General features: G+C 41.3%; 1 protein-coding gene and 1 long non-coding RNA gene across 3 annotated transcripts; one reads left to right on the top strand and one right to left on the bottom strand.

The window, feature by feature from the left end:
• Positions 1-1,309: 1,309 nt before the first annotated feature.
• On the bottom strand, positions 1,310-6,981 carry LOC125977531 (uncharacterized). Its single transcript, XR_007484662.1, has 2 exons — positions 2,573-6,981; positions 1,310-2,016 (listed from the first exon to the last, which is right to left on the bottom strand). It is a non-coding gene; the product is annotated as an uncharacterized lncRNA (long non-coding RNA).
• Positions 6,982-10,434: 3,453 nt separating this feature from the next.
• Positions 10,435-16,787, top strand: tmf1 (TATA element modulatory factor 1). Of its 2 annotated transcripts, none has more exons than XM_049732633.2 (17): positions 10,435-10,977; positions 11,050-12,410; positions 12,484-12,587; positions 12,678-12,804; positions 12,913-13,018; positions 13,139-13,281; positions 13,536-13,702; positions 13,911-14,067; positions 14,239-14,331; positions 14,409-14,565; positions 14,659-14,851; positions 14,938-15,007; positions 15,090-15,182; positions 15,263-15,370; positions 15,557-15,715; positions 15,826-15,951; positions 16,027-16,787. In XM_049732633.2, exons 1-17 carry the CDS (start codon positions 10,842-10,844, stop codon positions 16,165-16,167), a joined length of 3,441 nt encoding a protein of 1,146 aa, XP_049588590.1. In that variant the 5' UTR covers positions 10,435-10,841; the 3' UTR covers positions 16,168-16,787. The 2 variants fall into 2 exon arrangements, with proteins under 2 accessions (XP_049588590.1, XP_049588589.1); XM_049732632.2 differs by having other exon boundaries at positions 15,260-15,370.
• The last annotated feature ends 96 nt before the right edge of the window (positions 16,788-16,883 follow it).

The following is a 16,883-nucleotide window of genomic DNA, read 5'->3' as shown; positions in this document are numbered from 1 at the left end:
ATTCAACAAATATCACAAGACACAAATAGTATCCCGAATCTACTGTATGTTGCACAATACATGACTCAGTTGTTTTGTTCCCACCAACTCTATTGTCCTGCTGTCATGAGCCGGCTTGCAGAATTAGTGGCACAGTCGTGGCACATTTATGGCTGCAAAAAAAAAAAAAAAAGCAGACTTTTGTTTTTTTTAATGGACGACTAAAGATAGCTTTTATCTGTTTTTCTGTTCTTGTCTTCTACTCACACCCACTGCAGTTGACCTTTTTCCTCTCATTGCTCCCAAACGTGTTTTGCTTTTGCAGGGTGTGCAAATAGATCCCATCAGGCATATTGTGTCACAGGGCTGACCAAAAGAATGGCTTCAGGAGTAAATATCCCTCCAGATGTGGCACAGACGGTCAAAACATGTTTTTTTGGATAGAGGACACAAATTTCCTGGACCGCCCGTGTCTGCGCTCCGTCACGCCACCTGGAACATGACATGACTGAAATAGAGGAGAATTGTGATATGAGGAAAACATGCTGCGGCGACACGGAACAACCCGACTGTATCTCCGCTCTGCTCAGCGGCCCTCTGCTCCAAACAGGAAAGGGATCGGGGAAAAGGGTCAGCGACTTGTTCCCAGAACTGAGACAATCCATACACCTGCTTTGCCAACGCTAGACTGAATGGATTTGCTGAGTGTTTTTATTCCCTTGCGAGACAGCACAAGTGTGACATCACACGTTTTTTTTTTATTACTGGAAAGCGCATTCTCGCCCGTGTTGCACATTATAGGCTTCTTGCCAGGTTTTGATTTCTAATTAATATCTAAGCCGGAGGTACTTAATCAATGCCGTATGCAAATAGCTGAAGTGCATTAAGCTCAGGCACTGATGTATGTGATAGTACAATCAGGTTGACTCTTTAAAGTGACCTGACCGCCTTTGTAATTGGATGGCAAAAGCCTTTGACTGCTTTAATGGATCGGCTCATTATTGACATGTTTTATTGATTTCCAACCGCAGGTCTCTACTCAGACACGTGTGTTTGCCCTGAGATGTATATTCTGGTATAGACACATTACACCTGAGGATATGTTTATGAACGTCGGAGACTTTATTCAAATTTGAGGGCACATCATTTTTTTGTGGTTTTCTTGTAAAAGACATTAATTGCTTGTGAAGGTCAAATTATTAATAATATCACTGAAAAAGGTCAGTGAAATTAATATGCAATACATATTGTATTGTAGATTTAAAAAGATAATTCTAGATGTTTGTTTTATAATACCTGGTTTTAACATTTGTCACGAGATGTTACCCGAAAGGGTTAAAAAGCATTTTATTGGTGAAATAAACCTTGAAATAAAAATGTCATTGTGCAATATAAAGCCAGTGTCGGCAGCCTTTGCATTTATGCACACACATGCACAAGCCGCACAGCATTGAGATCAGCACTTTGTCACAACGCTGAATTCTTCACAGATCAATGACGGGGAACTGTTGTCACTTTTGTGTGTTCTTTTCACGATGCAATATATATGAAGATATTCAATAACAGTGACAACAAATTTAATTCTGTCACATTCACATAAAATTGGCCAGTGTTGTTTGCATTCAGTCTATCTTTCCCCCTGCCAGAAATGGGGCATGGTTTTACAAAAAAAAAAAAAAATCTCTGTAGTAAAAGGCCACATGCACAACACAATAGCTGTCCCAGTGCCATTAATTAGCCCGAAGCCCCTGGAGTAGGTCAGACTCCGATAACAGACACATTTGTTATTCTTTTTACTATTAGCGCAAAGACAATCCTCGAGCTTGACTGTAAAAACAATGATTTAAAATCCTCAAGATGCCCTATGCAAAAAGTAATTTGTGTCCAAATAAAGCACAATCGTGCGGGGGACGTAACATACGTACGGTGGCTTTCGGTGATAACTGAGCAGCGTCGTAGCTTTGCATTGTGTGACTTTTTGTCATCTAACTTCAGACTCCATGGTATCAGTTTTGGATGTTGAACAAGAGGGTTATTCTGGAAAAGAAAAAAAAAAAAACAGGTCAGAAATCACTTTTCCTGGATTTGTTTTCAATTTTCAGAGCCAAAGGGATAGTGGGAGGATGTAGATCCTCGTGCGAGTGAAAAACACGGTATTGGCAAAGTTTCCCTCTGACACAAGGCCAAGCAGGAGTCGGTGTAAGCAACACAAAGTTCAAATTACGTAACTAAAATCCTGAAGTGGTCATTCAGCTGCGATGAGGCTTTTATGACTATGATTTCACTTCATTGCTGCGAAATGAATCGGCCTTGAGAACATCTCACAGGAGCTGAAAATCCAATCGTGAAGCATAAATCAAAAAAGACTGATAAAGCAGTTCCATTCATTCACAGAAATAACATGTTCTTAAATTGTAGCAGAGACGAAAACAATGATGGTCGTACGTGCAAGGGAGGAAAAAATATCTGGGGGCTTTCCAACTTCTTCTGACAATGCATCTTTTATCATGCTGCCTGTGTGCTCAGATATCGATGACTGATGTGATGGCTGCGTGTGTGTGCATATTGTGCATTTTGTTATATATTTCCAGACCTTCATTCTCATTGGTCCAGCGGCGATACTTGATTTCCGCTTTCCCCGTCCGAACCGTGAGAGTTTTGGCTCAAAGATAATATGTTGGTCTGGGTTCTCTCTGCCAAGAATTCTGCCATGTTGAATCACGTCTACTGCTTGAGCTGTTTGATAGAACCAAATTAGTTCTGATGAGATCTCATCATGCTTTTGGAATAATTATGAGCTCTCTAATAAAGTCGGTCAGGAAATGAGAGATATGCATTCTAATGAGACACAATAATGTATTTTAGAACCACAAAGAGGTTTTTTTTTCTCTATTGAAATTTCCTTCTATATTATTTTTCTATACCTAGGTTTTTTTTATTTGTAACTGAATGTTCCTACAGCCTTCCACGCCACTCTGTGTTTGACCATGCAGTTAATACAACATTAATGCATGGCTTGCAGTATTGCCAAAGTCATGCGGTGTGAGATAATAAAAAAGACGTTGACCCGGCGTGATCTTCGGCGTGTGCGCTCATGTGCCGAATGAAAGCCAGAAGAGCAAGAGGACACTTACAATAACATTATCTCAACGTAATATCGGCCTCGGGTCATGCAGTGTGTGTCATTCCAAGCCGATGTCAATCACCAGCGATCGGCCCTAAAGGGACAATGAGTTTCCATGGGAACCCAGAGGTCAAAAGGGTCAGCTTTGATAAAATGAACCTCAACCGATCGTTACTGTCACCTCAGCCCATTGGCAGGTTTATATTGCCTGTGCTGTCATTATACGTTGCGGAGAAAATCCTTCCTCGTCCACCTCATGGGACTCCCTCGCTTTACTCCTCACTGACCCGGCGGCCATTGTCTGCACAGACTGTGGCGCCAGTGCAATAAGTAAGATTTAAGCCCCAAATGTTGCAGCTCCCAATATCGGTTTAGAACAAATGTGTGTGAGGGCATTGGAAAATGAGTATTTGTTTTTGTCTGTTATGAGTAAGTGATAGTGAAGTGCAGCTGAGGTCACAGCCACAACCAAACAGAATAAGCATCAGTTATTGTTATCTATTTTTGATTCCATTATCGAGGGGAAAATAAGGTGTGGTCCAATTAAAAAAATTGGAATACAATGGGGCATCTTAAAATATTAGAATATCTTCAAAAAGTACATTCATGAGTGCCTGAAGTTCATATTCACTATTAGAATTTAATGACTATAATGAATTAATTTACCTGAAGTTATTTATTTTATTTGATTTTATTTTATGAGGGTATGGCTGGATACTATGCTTTCATTGCCAAGTCACAATATGTGTGACTTTTTGTATATTCAAAGAACTCGTCATTTTTCTGGTGGCTACTGGACTAACTATTAACAAATAAATAAAAATGATTATGTTTGAATAGCTGTCATAAACTGTTACAGTCAATATTTGCCTTTTGATCCCCACCACATTAAACTTTGTATTGCTATGGTTAGTATCATGGTTTGTCCTATTCCGCCAAAGGCTTTAGCAAGCGATATCAATAAAAAAGGTTCGACAAAAAAAATAAAAAATCTGTGCTGCTTTCACTGAATCTGCAAGAGTCCCTCACTGTGAGAAAAGCTGCACCTTCAAGCCGTTTTACGAGCTCCATTACAAAGTTTGTGCAAACTCAGACATAAGCAAGTCATAAAATGGGAGATATCCTCCTGAGGCAAAGCTCACAATGGGTTCCTGCTTTGTTCTTAGGATGGACATGTGTTTATCGTGCAAAACAAAACCGCACTCCTTCCCTTGCCCTTTCTCGAAGAGGTGTGTGTGTCCTATATTCATCTACAGCTGCACTTTTCATTCTTCTCAAACGGAATTACGGTGTAGCTGTCTCTTTGGGTTGTTGCGCATCTTGCGCCAGTGTAATGTAACATAATATGAGGGCAGCTGGCTCTTCCAGAAAGGCGCTGTAATTGCTGCTGACAGTCAAGAAAGACAGCTAAATGAAGCTTGAGGTGTCCACCGAGGGGGATGGTGTCTTCACCCGCTGCGTGACAACCATGTGCAAAGACACCTTCAATGTGATGAGCAGAAGATGAAGCAAAGCTCCACCAGGTTGCACCTGAATCCAAACCTGCAAAGGTTGTCATCGTCTCATCACCGATGTGCATTCATTAGCGTGTGGAATGACAACGCAAGGGCACATCCAAACACTAACACGATTATGGTAATGAGTGCCAACAGCGAAGAGGCAAATTCACAACAAGTAATCAAAACTCATAAATAGCAATAATGTCATTGGCGGCAGACGGGAGCTCGGCCAACGTGGTTGCTGCCATTCGGTCTATTTAATAATGGTGATGCGTGCGGCTGGAGGTTGACAAGATAATACATCATGCATGCGATATTTAGTTTTATGCCGTGTCAGCAAATCGAATTACCCAAAATGACAAGTTAACGTGTGTTTCACTTCAGCTTAAATAGACAACAAAGTACATTAAATTGATCAAGTTGCGTTTATGAATATATTGTGGGACATTTGATGTGTGCTTGTGTGGGTTTTCTAGGATTTTTTTTCATGGGGCATTTATCATTGGGTCTACAAAAAAGGTTGATATAGATTTATTATATGATCCCTACAGATGACTTTTAAAAATACAAGAAAAATCTGTAAAAAAGTTAATTATTTATCTCGGCATATTTCAGGGGAGGCAGTGCCCCTACGCCCCCCCCTCTAGCTTCGCCAGTGCGTACATTGGCTTTTATATTCCAAAATATACATGATAGGTTCAGGTTCACACACGACAAGATTGCAATATGTGTGTTGCTTGCAGAACCTTTCCGCTTCAACATCAACAGCACATTGTGAACTAAATAGCAATTATGTCAGAGCCAATCAACAGTCTCGAAACAGAATTGAATGCAACCACATTGTGCAAAGGTCCTTAACGTTGTAGCCAATGAGTGTATAAATCTCTATCTAACACTCCATATGATTAACACTTTTTGTAGCTTTCGCCAGCAAGTACTAGATGTACCCGTGTGAGGACTCAACGCATCCTGCCTGCACGTGTACACTTCCTGATGTGGAAGCGTGATATTCGTGAATGTCATCACACTCAGATCATCACCACACCCTTCTCACATTTTTTTTTTCTTTTACAAGACGGGTGCTGCTGAATTTATAATTTGGCTTCTTTTGCTCATTAGGAGGAAAGTACTGTCTTGGTGTTGATGTGGGAATTTCACTATCTACAGTATGTGGCTGCAGTGTATGCCACTAGGTTGAAATATGTCTGCATAAAAGCGGCGTAGTGCCGATCCACTTGAGACTGGACCCTCAGGGCTGTGTAGGCTTCTTCAGAGGTGATTTTTATATGTTTCCTCGAAACTGCCCTTGAGGGACATCTATGTTTATGTTACTTCTTATGAGCACTATGAACTCTTTTCTTCCTACCGACAGTTATGCTTTTATCCTCTTGACATTTATCAACATCACTGATACCATGGGAAGAATATAGCCAAGACAAATATACGGCTCTTATAAAACAGTGGTTAAAGGCTAACGGTGTTGCAAGATCGTCTACGGTTATATCTTGAAAATATAACAACGGGATGCTTTTGTTATGAAAGTTTTACATTATGTGGATTACAAATATTTGAAAACTTAAGCTATTGTCGTGTTTAGCAGCTGACGCTATAATATCACTAAACCCGGTTTAGTAAACCGGGATTCATATAGCGCAGATAGGTTGGAGCAGATTGAGCAGAAAATACAACATCATCACAACTCCAATGTGGAACATGCAAGTTCGCCCTTTGGTTTAATGTCTTGTCTCGGTGTGAAAGTCATAAAGTGGTGAAAGGTTTGAGAGAAAAATCTAAGCGGTGATGGAGCTGTATTGATTCCCTGGCAATGTCCTGCAAGCTAAGCCCTTCTCTTGACAACAGCGATTGACAACTTCACGCATGTCTTCATTGGATTGTTGCTGAAGAATAATGAATCAAGAGGTCCCATTTAGCTATATGTGTATATAAATAAAATTAATAATATGAATAAAGAGATATCACTTAGCTATATGTGTTTATAGAAATTCTCTATATGCAAAATATTTTTTCAACAGGAGCGCTTGACAGACAGAGAAAACTTATCTGAGTGCAGCTAGTGAAGTTCCACAATATAATTTTGACAAAAGGAGGTTACCGATCCCCTCAGGTATGTCTAAACTGTGAAACATTCAAACGATTTCATCTATAATCCAACTTTTTTTTGTGTCCTGGCTTATGATGCACTGGAAGGCCCATTATCTGCTCCCACGGAGAGCAGTAAACTTAATGACTCAGCGTAATTTCATTTTCCACTTCATTATTAATCTGTTGCTTGGCAGCTGTTATCGGAGGATGAAACTTCATCAGAATGATTGGCTTTAAAATGTTTTCTTCAGTCAGTAAACATCTTGCTTGCTTGGACTGTGTTGCAAAAGTGCATTATTTTATATATTTTTGCAAAGTACATTATCATAATCATTACACACAATGCTGCAAAATTAGTATTAGTGTAATGTTTGTCACTATGGTGAAGCTTTTTTTTAATATATATTTATTTTTTTATGAAAGGTACCAGTATCTCCACCAGCTGGGGTTTAATGATGAAGTTCCAAGTTATCATCCACTCTTGCCAGGCTTAATATGGTAAGACCCGCCCACTCTACACCCAAACGGTTGTTGGAGAAGACAGCGAGGATTTATTCTTAATTACCTCAGCGGCTCATTTAATTTTCAGCGCGTTTGGGTGGTCTGTTAGAAACCTGGAACGGGTCTCGGGACTGGCTGGCATTGGGTGTGATGCTGGGAGATAAACTGGGATTCCTCTTTTTAATAAAAAAAAATACAGTCATTCTTTTTTCATGTGATTATATATTGTGTGCATTAGAGATTAAGGTGGTACAGTGTCTATAATTATGAATAATTATGAATAGCATTAGGTCCAACAAATGAATGTATATTAAGCTCCGTCATTTGCATTTTCTTCCGTACTGAAGCCTCAGCTGATTCTGGCCTCGCTATTGTACAACCGAAAATGTTCACATTGAGTCTAACAACACGAGCACACACGAGGACGAATCATTACTTCAGCCAGTGAAGCGCCTATTTTTTCATCGTAATGATATGGCCAATGGGAGGTACATATGCAAACATATTGCTGCAATGAAAATATTATAATGGTTTAAGCGGCACCGGAACAATTGGAATTTCACAGACAATTAAATTCAAAGGGCCTCCATTTGCTGAAGGAGGTTGTTACTATAACATGGATGCTGATTGATGTCAGGATTTATTGTCAACTGCGACTTCATTTGAATATACCTTGTACACACCCAAGCTGTCAGAAAGTCTGAGATGAGAGAAAGAGAGAGAGAAAAAAATCTTAGCACCTGATTAAGCATCCAGACACATTCAGGGGACTTTATTTCACCCAGGAGGAAATTCTTGGGTGAATGTTGACCGACTGGATGTTGTCTCTACAAAGAACAACAGTTCTTTTTAGCAAGAAGGAGACAATGGTGATGCAGGAATGGAAAAGCAGGAAGCATGCCGAGGAGGACAGGAAATAGGAAGCGCAAGCCGGAATAAACGGTGGTGAAAATTCTGGGGGGAATTTCCCTTCCTCTGACTTAAGATTCTGCCGTAAGAAACGCTTTTGTTGTTCTCGAAAGACAAAGGAGGGAGATGAAAATATCTGGCAAAAAGAATGACAAAGACAAGTTCTCATACCTGGCCTCTTATTTGTCAGCCAGGTAAGCCAACTTCCCTTTAGGAAACGGAATTATTTATCATCAAAAGAAGATTATAGTTCAACAAAGTGACGGTGAATTCCACTTCTTGGCCCAATTATTCAGAATTCCTCCTCCATCTTAAAAAAACGTTTCAGGACCAAACTACAAGGTCATAGCCGGTCCTCCCCTACCGGCAGGAAGTGGCGAGCACAAGGAGTCAGTGGGACTCTGCCTCAAAACTCAAGCTTCAGAATTGAAACATCCCACCGCATATTTGGCGGTGACCCCTTTGTGGTCACTACCAGACACCTATTAGGCTAATATAGCTCGAAAGTACTGTTTGTTGAGTGTAAATCTAAAATCTAATTACATTGTGAGCAGCGGTGATAAATCATCGGCATCTTATTATCAAAGCGCCACAGTAGAGCGACATCATCAATCACTTAACTAGACAATAACACAAATCCAGCCTGTAGCGTTCCAATCTTGCTGCACGGAATTTGGGACACGGCCTTGTGACATGTTATCATCGGCACAATCAAAACCTCTTTGGACAGGCTGACACAAAGACTTTGAATGACAAACTGGTATGGAGTGCAAAGGTGACAAATGAGAAAATACAAGAAAAGTTGATTTTTAGGGCTTTTTTTTTGCTCCCCGTCCGCTGTTTTTGGCTTTACACTTTGTGATGGATGGCAAGGTCATCTCAAAGGCATGGTAGTGACATTCCCAACGTCCCTGTTAAGGTGGGAGGATGACAGATGGCATTTCAATGGAATCTATACAACGATGTCAGCACTGAAGAATGTTTTGGCTTCTATTCTTTGACTGCTCTATTTCAGAAAACTGTGTACATTCAGCATCTTGACACCAGCTCCAGTAATGAATGTCACAGCTATGAGATAACTGCACATGACCTTTCAATCGTCAAGTGCTCTCCTGTGTTCTTTTTTTTCCTGATGTCTGCCATTACCGTTGAATACAGAAATTTGGATTTGACTAACAGGAAGTGAAAACCGAATCCCTCAAAAATCCACCTAGAGTGAAAATATGAAGAAGTCTGTCTGGATACTGATCTGCATTTTTTTTTTTTTTTGGTCCGCCATGTCCCCTGTCCCATTTACTTCACATTTCCTAAACTATTTAAAAGAATGAACAATTGTGTTTGCATACCCATTAAAATGCATGCAAGTTCTTCTCAGGTTCATTAATCATGGTGGAATGAGAAATTAAACACAAAGGTTCATTAACTCAATGCCGACGTAGTAAATCACATACTTGTGGGAGCTATCCTCCTCACTAAAGCCATTAAGCTTAATCACAGGTTCTCAATTTTATGTCTTCCATTCACACTAAATGCCTCATGTAATTCTACACTCTGATAGCAGTCCAATGCAGTAAATCTACATTATTGTGCATCTTTACTGTGTTGCACAGCTGTTTTGTCTCACTGTTTGTTACATATACAATATAGCAATGTTTTAACAGTTTGGCAAATGCCTGCCCATAACGTGAGGAGGATTTTACAATCTCCCACTCACTGTAATTTAATTGCTAAAGCTACAAAGAATAAAATGATTGAGAGTTGTATATTATGTTATTGTTTGGAAAAAATGGGATTACTGATGGGCTGTTGCAAAACAGTTGAGAAACTCAACGCCATTTGACTTTTGCGGCAATAGGAGGCCACAATTCATACCATGGGTACCATTTGCAGTGAAGATGTCTTTGTAGGACATTTGAAATCAAATTTATGCAATTTTTTGACAATCGGATTTTCAATATTTGGCCTCATTTGAAAGCTGGCAGATATGTTGTCCGACAGCTGTTGCATGTTCTGTCAAGTCTGTGCCACTGACCACGATAGAAAACAATTAGAAAAATGCTGCCCCCTATTGGCTAATTTAAGGCGACACTGCAGTCAATTGACCTTGATTTTAAATGTTCAGAATTCCCACTTTGAAGTCAGAATTCTGAGAATAAAGTGAGAATTCCCACTTTAAAGTCAGAATTCTGAGAATAAAGTCAGAATTCTGAGGGGAAAAAAAGTCAGAATCCTGTCACCCCCTTTTTTCGAACGGTCTGAGCGTCAGTGCGCCCTCGGAATAGATCTCCAAACGCACCCAACCCGCAGCTGCTTGACTAAACAATGACGTCACGCTGCTACGTGGACCGGAAGCAACGACATTGCTAAAGCTTCGAGCTCACCGTTTGAGAGCGACCAAAACAATCGAAAACGATGGATTATGATGATGATACTTTTGCTGTGATGACCGTGGTAGCCGACTAATGCAGTATTAATATTCTACTGACGCGATCGGGATTCCCGTCTGTCTTCATTCCAAGCTCATGACTAACGCTAATCCATACTAGCTTTAGCTAGCCTAGCTGTCAACAAATCGAGTCTGACCAAAACTGTATTTCATAACAAAGCGTTGTCACGTCCGATAAATCGCTTAGAGCAAATATGCAGACCAATTTAAAGCGACTATGCATTGTTCTTTGATTTATTCTTAAATTTACATAACAGTTAGGAACTAGCTTGTGGTCAAGATGAGTTGGTTCAACGCGGCTCACCTGTCCACTTTCGCCAAACAAGCATTAACAACAGCTCAGAAATCAATCGATCGTGTTTTGGACATTAAAGAAGAGGGCCAATGGAGTGATACAACTGTAATGCCTTATGACGGTAAGTTTTACATAACATGTTTAGTATCTAATGTTTACGCTGTTAAATGTTTTCTTTCTCCTTTTGGGTCAGATGTGACATTGCCTGAAAAGTTGTCATTAAGTGGTGGTTGGGGGATAACCCAGTGGGAAGCACCACCTGAAGAAAAGGTTTCAACTCCACCTTCCTCTGTGGCCATAACGACTCCTGTCACCCGCACTGTTGTGGATGAGTCCGAAAACTTTTTTAGTGCCTTCCTGCCACCTGGAGATGGGCAATGCGTCACCCTATCCCAGGTAGTGTCTGTACCCCCTACTAAATCTCAGAGACAGCCTCAGGAAAAAGAAAATAATAGAAAAAATGCTGCGATGAAGAAAGAAGTGGAGCCCGAAAAGACGGAGTCTGCTGATTCGGATCACGAAGGTCAGACAGGTGGTGATGGCCAACTACTGGAGCTTGAATGCTCACATCAAGAGGCTATTCTTCTCCAGCCAGTTTCTCCTCCTGAAAATTTTGATGACCTTACTAGCAGCCCAGATGACGCAAAGACCAACACAAGCAGAGAAAAACATAACTCTGTCACCAAAGTTCCTGGCGACTCCAATGTAGAGTGGCCAGAGATTGAAACGGAATACCCAGTTGGGGAAACTCCCTCGCATTCTCCTGAACCTTGTACAGATTCTTCAGAATCTAAAAACTCTAAACATTCTGATCCACCAGCCTCCCAATCTTCCAAGGATGTACATTTGGAGCAAAAAGATTTAAAAACAGAAGACCGGCAAAGTGACACGCCTTCCCCTCCAGTTAGTGCCTTCTCTTCAGGAACATCCACCACGAGTGACATTGAAGTGCTGGACCATGAGAGTGTGTTGAGTGAGAGCTCAGCGAGCTCCAGACAAGAAACCGGAGAAGCGAAAGCTAACCTTCATTTGATGCATGGCTCCTTCCAGCTTCTTACTGCCTCTGCTTGTGGAGATTTCCCTCGCCTGGACGACTACCCAAAACTCACCGAGAGTTGTGGTTCCTCCTCAGATGCATTTGAGCGAATTGATTCGTTCAGTGTGCAGTCGCTAGATAGTCGGAGTGTCAGTGAGATTAACTCAGATGACGATATCCCGGGCAGTCGGACGCTGGCTTCCGTAACTTCGGGCGCTCTCCCTGCGGCAGATGTTCCATCAGATGAATGTGAGAAGCAAGAAGATGGAGCAGTGGAAAGTACAAATGAGGTCAACGAGGAGAAGGAAGAGTGCTTGACCGAAAGCGAGCGGAAGGAGTCTGTCGACGATATGGAGGAGAGTGGACGGAGTGTGACGCCGGTGAATTGTGAACAACCGGAACTGCTGGCTGAGCAGCAACAGGATTCGCTGGTGCGAAATCCGGTTGAAGAGTTCGTCACATCAATCACCGAGGAGATGAAAGGTGTCTCGACAGTTCAGATGGTTGAGCTTCAAAAGGTATTTATGTTGTTTCGATAAGAGTCCTTGAGCAAAATATTTGTGGTGTAAACGCAAATTTGCACTGTTGAAGGTTATCGACGAGCTGTCGAGCCGCCTTGAGAAGCGAGAGTCTCAGCTACTAGCGGCTAGCAAGGACAAGGCGAGACTGGAAGAACAATGTGACAACCTGCGAGAGTGAGTTGAGGGCATTGGCATGCTCAGAAAGCGTTGCATACTGAAAATATTACGCTAAGATGTTTTTTTCTCGTGTGTTCCACCCTACAGTGAAGTTCTAACACTGAAGGGGGAGAGCTCCACAGTTCAGTCCTTGAAGGATGAATTTACACAGCGCATAGCAGATACTGAGAGGAAAGCTCAGCTGGCTTGCAAAGAGAGAGATATTGCGAAGAAGGTAATATGGGTATATTTGAGTTCTTGCTGCTAAAATAATTACATCACTAATGGGGAAAAGCTCCAGCTGATCCCAAATGTTTGGTTTAAAGTTGGCATATCTTGACAGGAAATTAAGGGTCTGCGAGAGGAACTTGCGTCAAGACTGCACTCCAGTGTTTCGTTGGAGCTCATCAAAGAGAAGGAGGAACAGATCAGAGGCCTGCTGGAAGAAGGTAAAATGCTCCATAAACACTAAATACACTAAGTTAAATAAACCAAAACAATAATTATTATGCTTATGAAATGTTGCTCAGGATAACAAAGATGTTGGCCTGTCTGCATTTAACTTGTAGGTGAAAAGTTGTCCAAGCAGCAGCTTCAGCACAGCAACATCATCAAGAAACTACGTGTGAAGGAGAAGGACAGTGACACAAGACTCACCAAGCAACAGAAGAAAATTAAGGAACTGGAGGATGAGCTCAGGCATCTGCAGGAGGTGGGAGTTAAGGGCAGGGCTTCAAGCTTTTCTGCAAAGATGAAAAAATCAAAACAAGGATAGAACAGAAAGACCTAAGCACCTTATTAGAAAAGTAAGGCAAATTTTCTATCAAATGGCTTTAGTGCCCTCTAGTGGCATTTTAGAGCATTACAGAAAGTGCACAAAAACACTCCATAGTATGAGTTTTTTTATGCAGCCATTTTTTTCCCAAGGATTGAAGTACTATATTTTGTTTTGAAAATTGTATGTAGGTGTTGGAGGGGAAGGAAGAAGTGGAGAAGCAGCACCGAGACACCATCAAGAAGCTCAACTCGGCTGTGGAGCGTCAGGAAAAGGAACACAGCAGGCTGCAGACAGATTCTGAAGATCTGCTTGAGAAGAACAGAAGCCTCCAGGCTGCTCTGGATAACTCCTACAAGTAAACACCAGCTTGCTCTAATACATTTGGGACCATAGTTCTTACTTTAACTCTGAGCACATTAGCCTGAGAATAAAATATTTTTGTTGTTGCTACTATGTCAGAAACTGTATGGAACAAAAACTAGGAAAAGCCATACAAGCCGACACACCGCCAAATATGAATATCTTGAACTTTTTATGGTAATCTTCAACCATTTTGTTTGCAGGGAGCTAGCAGAGCTTCACAAAGCTAATGCCAGCAGAGCCAGTCAGGTGGAAGAGGCAGCTCTGAGTCGGGAGCTACAAGTCAAGGAGCTGCAAAGCGTGGCCCTCGAGAAGGCCCAGGAGGACGCTCGGAAGCAGCAAGAGGTTCTCGCCAACCAGGTGACACCCGCTTGAACTTTACTCACACGATCAAACATGGATGCCTGCCGGATCTGTTGGCTTAGTCACTGTTGTGCACAACAGATGGCATCAATAAAACTTCTAATGTCTAAAGTTTTATAATTTGAAAGCGCTAAATGCTCATTCAGTAACTCATAATGTGGCGTGCAGGTGGGTGACCTGAGAGTGGCACTTCAGAGGGCGGAGCAACAGCAGGCAAGGAAAGAAGATTATTTGAGGGAGGAGATCAGTGAATTGCAGCAGGTAATGCTGTCGTGTTGGGTCTCAGTCTACCTATCTAGTTGTCTTTATAGATCACTTTTTCCTACCTTTATCCACAGAGGCTCCAAGAGGCGGAGTCAAGGAACCAGGAGCTGAGTGAAAGCGTTACGTCAGCAACGAGGCCTTTGCTGCGTCAAATTGAGAACCTGCAGGCTTCATTGGCCGGACAAACGGTAACCTGGGAAAAATTAGAGAAGAACATCTCTGATAGGCTTGGTAAGAGTCAAATGATTTTTTTCCGAGTTATAAAAAAATATTTAAATAAATAGGACCTCTTCTTAATCTCGATCTCTCCTCTCGTACTCTCAGTCCAAGCCCAGGCGCAACTCGCCGTTGCGGTTGAGAAGGAACGTGCAGCCACGGAAGAATCGATCTCCTTTAAGTGCCAGTTGGCTTCGCTTGAGTCCCAGAATTCCCTTCTTCGCCAGGAGAAGGCCCGATTCCTGGCACTTGTGGAGACTGAGAAGGGAAGAAGAGAGAAATTGGAAGATGAAAGCAGCAGGTAGTAAAGTACAGATTAAAAAAATGAACCCATCATGATAACTGCATCTAAAAGATTCGACTGATCATTGACTTATTTGACTATAGGGAGCGTATTGAGTTGGAAAATCTGCGAGGAGAATACAGTCGCATGCTCGAAGAAACAAAGAAAGAAAAGGTATGGTTTTGCCCCCTCCACTTATTGCTGTTGACCTCTACAAGACGTCTCCTTTACTTTTCATACGTTTGCCCTCTACCAGCTGCTGCTCACTAATCAACTCGAGATGGAGAAAATGAAGGTGGAACAAGAGAAGAAAAAGTACTACTTGGCACAAGAGGCACTCAAGGAAAAGGTTCGCTCCGTTCAATTTCATTTGTGTCCGTTATCGTCTCTTAGCTTCTCTCACGGTGTTCTTGTTCTCTGTTGTAGCAGAAGAGCATAACTCATGACCCACCAGCTTCTTCCACGCCCACACTTTCTCGTTCTAGCTCCATAAGTGGGGCTGACAATGCCGGTTTGCACACATCTATATTTTCACAGGTACGCTAATTACACAAAAAGTACACTTACCTCAAATAGTACTCAATTAAGTGTAACATTGGAGAAGTACATACATTTTATTTTTACTAGCCCTACTAATTATATAATGTGTTTTAAAAATAGTTGGATGCACTTTTGGTTGTATGTGTAGAACTTGACTTTTTTTTTTTTTTTTAACCTCCAAAGGATGATTCTTTAGACCAGACAATGGGGAACGGGAGCATGTCTGTGTCGATGAGCGGAACCAATTTGTATGAAGCAGCCCGGCTGTCCGGTGGCTCCAGCGTCATTGAAAATATGCAGTCTCAACTCAAACTAAGGGAAGGAGAGATAGCACAGTTGCAGGTAGAACATTAAAATGAGCGGTTTTCATTTTTGAAGGGCATCACAAATTACTGCCAACACTCGTCAAGTTTCCCCCCCCATCAACACTTTGCTCTCTTGTGTCATGTTAGCTTGAGATTTCTAGTCTGGAGAGGAGTCGTGCTGCAATGGCGGAAGAGCTGGTACGTCTCACCAATCAAAACGACGAAATGCAGGAGCAGGTTACAGAAATCCCCAAGTTAAAAATTCAGCTCAAGGTGAGTCCTAACAAATATGCAACCTGTTTGAGGGATCTTGACTTCTGTATTTACTTGTCTTAATTTGCATTTCAGGAACTGGAGCAGAGGCACAACACCATTTTGCAGATGTATGGAGAAAAAGCTGAAGAAGCTGAAGAGCTGAAGCTGGACCTTGAAGATGTCAAGAGCATGTTCAAAACCCAAATTGACGAACTGCTGAAGAACCAGAAATAAATCTATTGCACTTTGATTGTATGTGGGATATTCACAAAGTCAGACTTTACACTTTAAAAAGAGATCAATCTTCTGTATTATGAAAAATTTCATTATCGTTAACTCAATATTCAGGTTGGTGTGTGTGAATTTTCACTGTGTACTTTGCATTGTACCAATTGGTATGAAGGATACACTGATTGTACAGATAAGGAATCAAAAAAACATACTGAAGCTTCCAAGCATTGCAGAGAAGTCACCGAAAGGTTCAATGAGTTTCTGACATCAAGATCTTACCCCAAGGAAGTTTTGGATTTTTAAAAAAAATATTTGATGCAGCTCACGGTGGCCCAACACACAAGTTACAGTACAGTGTCATTCCCCCACCTGTAATTTTATAATACATGATTTGCTTCACTCACTCATCTTTGCAATCGTTTTGAGGCGGCGAAGCTTTTTACACTTGCACAAATGCCTCCACGTTTTCTTGTCTGAAATATTAAAAGTTGTACAGTACATAAAAATTATATTAATATTGTTTAATAGCGTAGTCATAGAAGCGTGTGCTCTATTGTTGAGATCTAAAAGTGTGGCATTTAAATTGTATAAATGTATATGAATAAATGTGGGGAAAAATCTTATTCCTTATTCTGACAACTACAGAAAGTACTTCATAATAAATTAATAACCATAAGGAGCATGGGACATATTTTACATGACGAAAATGGCGCAGGGAC

Source organism: Syngnathus scovelli, chromosome 11, assembly GCF_024217435.2.
Source record: "Syngnathus scovelli strain Florida chromosome 11, RoL_Ssco_1.2, whole genome shotgun sequence".
NCBI lineage: Eukaryota > Metazoa > Chordata > Actinopteri > Syngnathiformes > Syngnathidae > Syngnathus > Syngnathus scovelli.
The sequence above is the reverse complement of the archived record's forward strand: the minus strand, read 5'-3'. Positions and strand labels throughout refer to the sequence as shown.

Coding starts and splice junctions, on each gene's coding strand:
- tmf1 (XM_049732632.2), top strand. CDS start 10,842: ATGAGTTGGTTCAACGCGGCTCACCTGTCCACTTTCGCCAAACAAGCA. Junction 10,978..11,049: donor AACTGTAATGCCTTATGACG/GTAAGTTTTACA, acceptor CTTTTGGGTCAG/ATGTGACATTGCCTGAAAAG. Junction 15,952..16,026: donor AGTTAAAAATTCAGCTCAAG/GTGAGTCCTAAC, acceptor TTTGCATTTCAG/GAACTGGAGCAGAGGCACAA.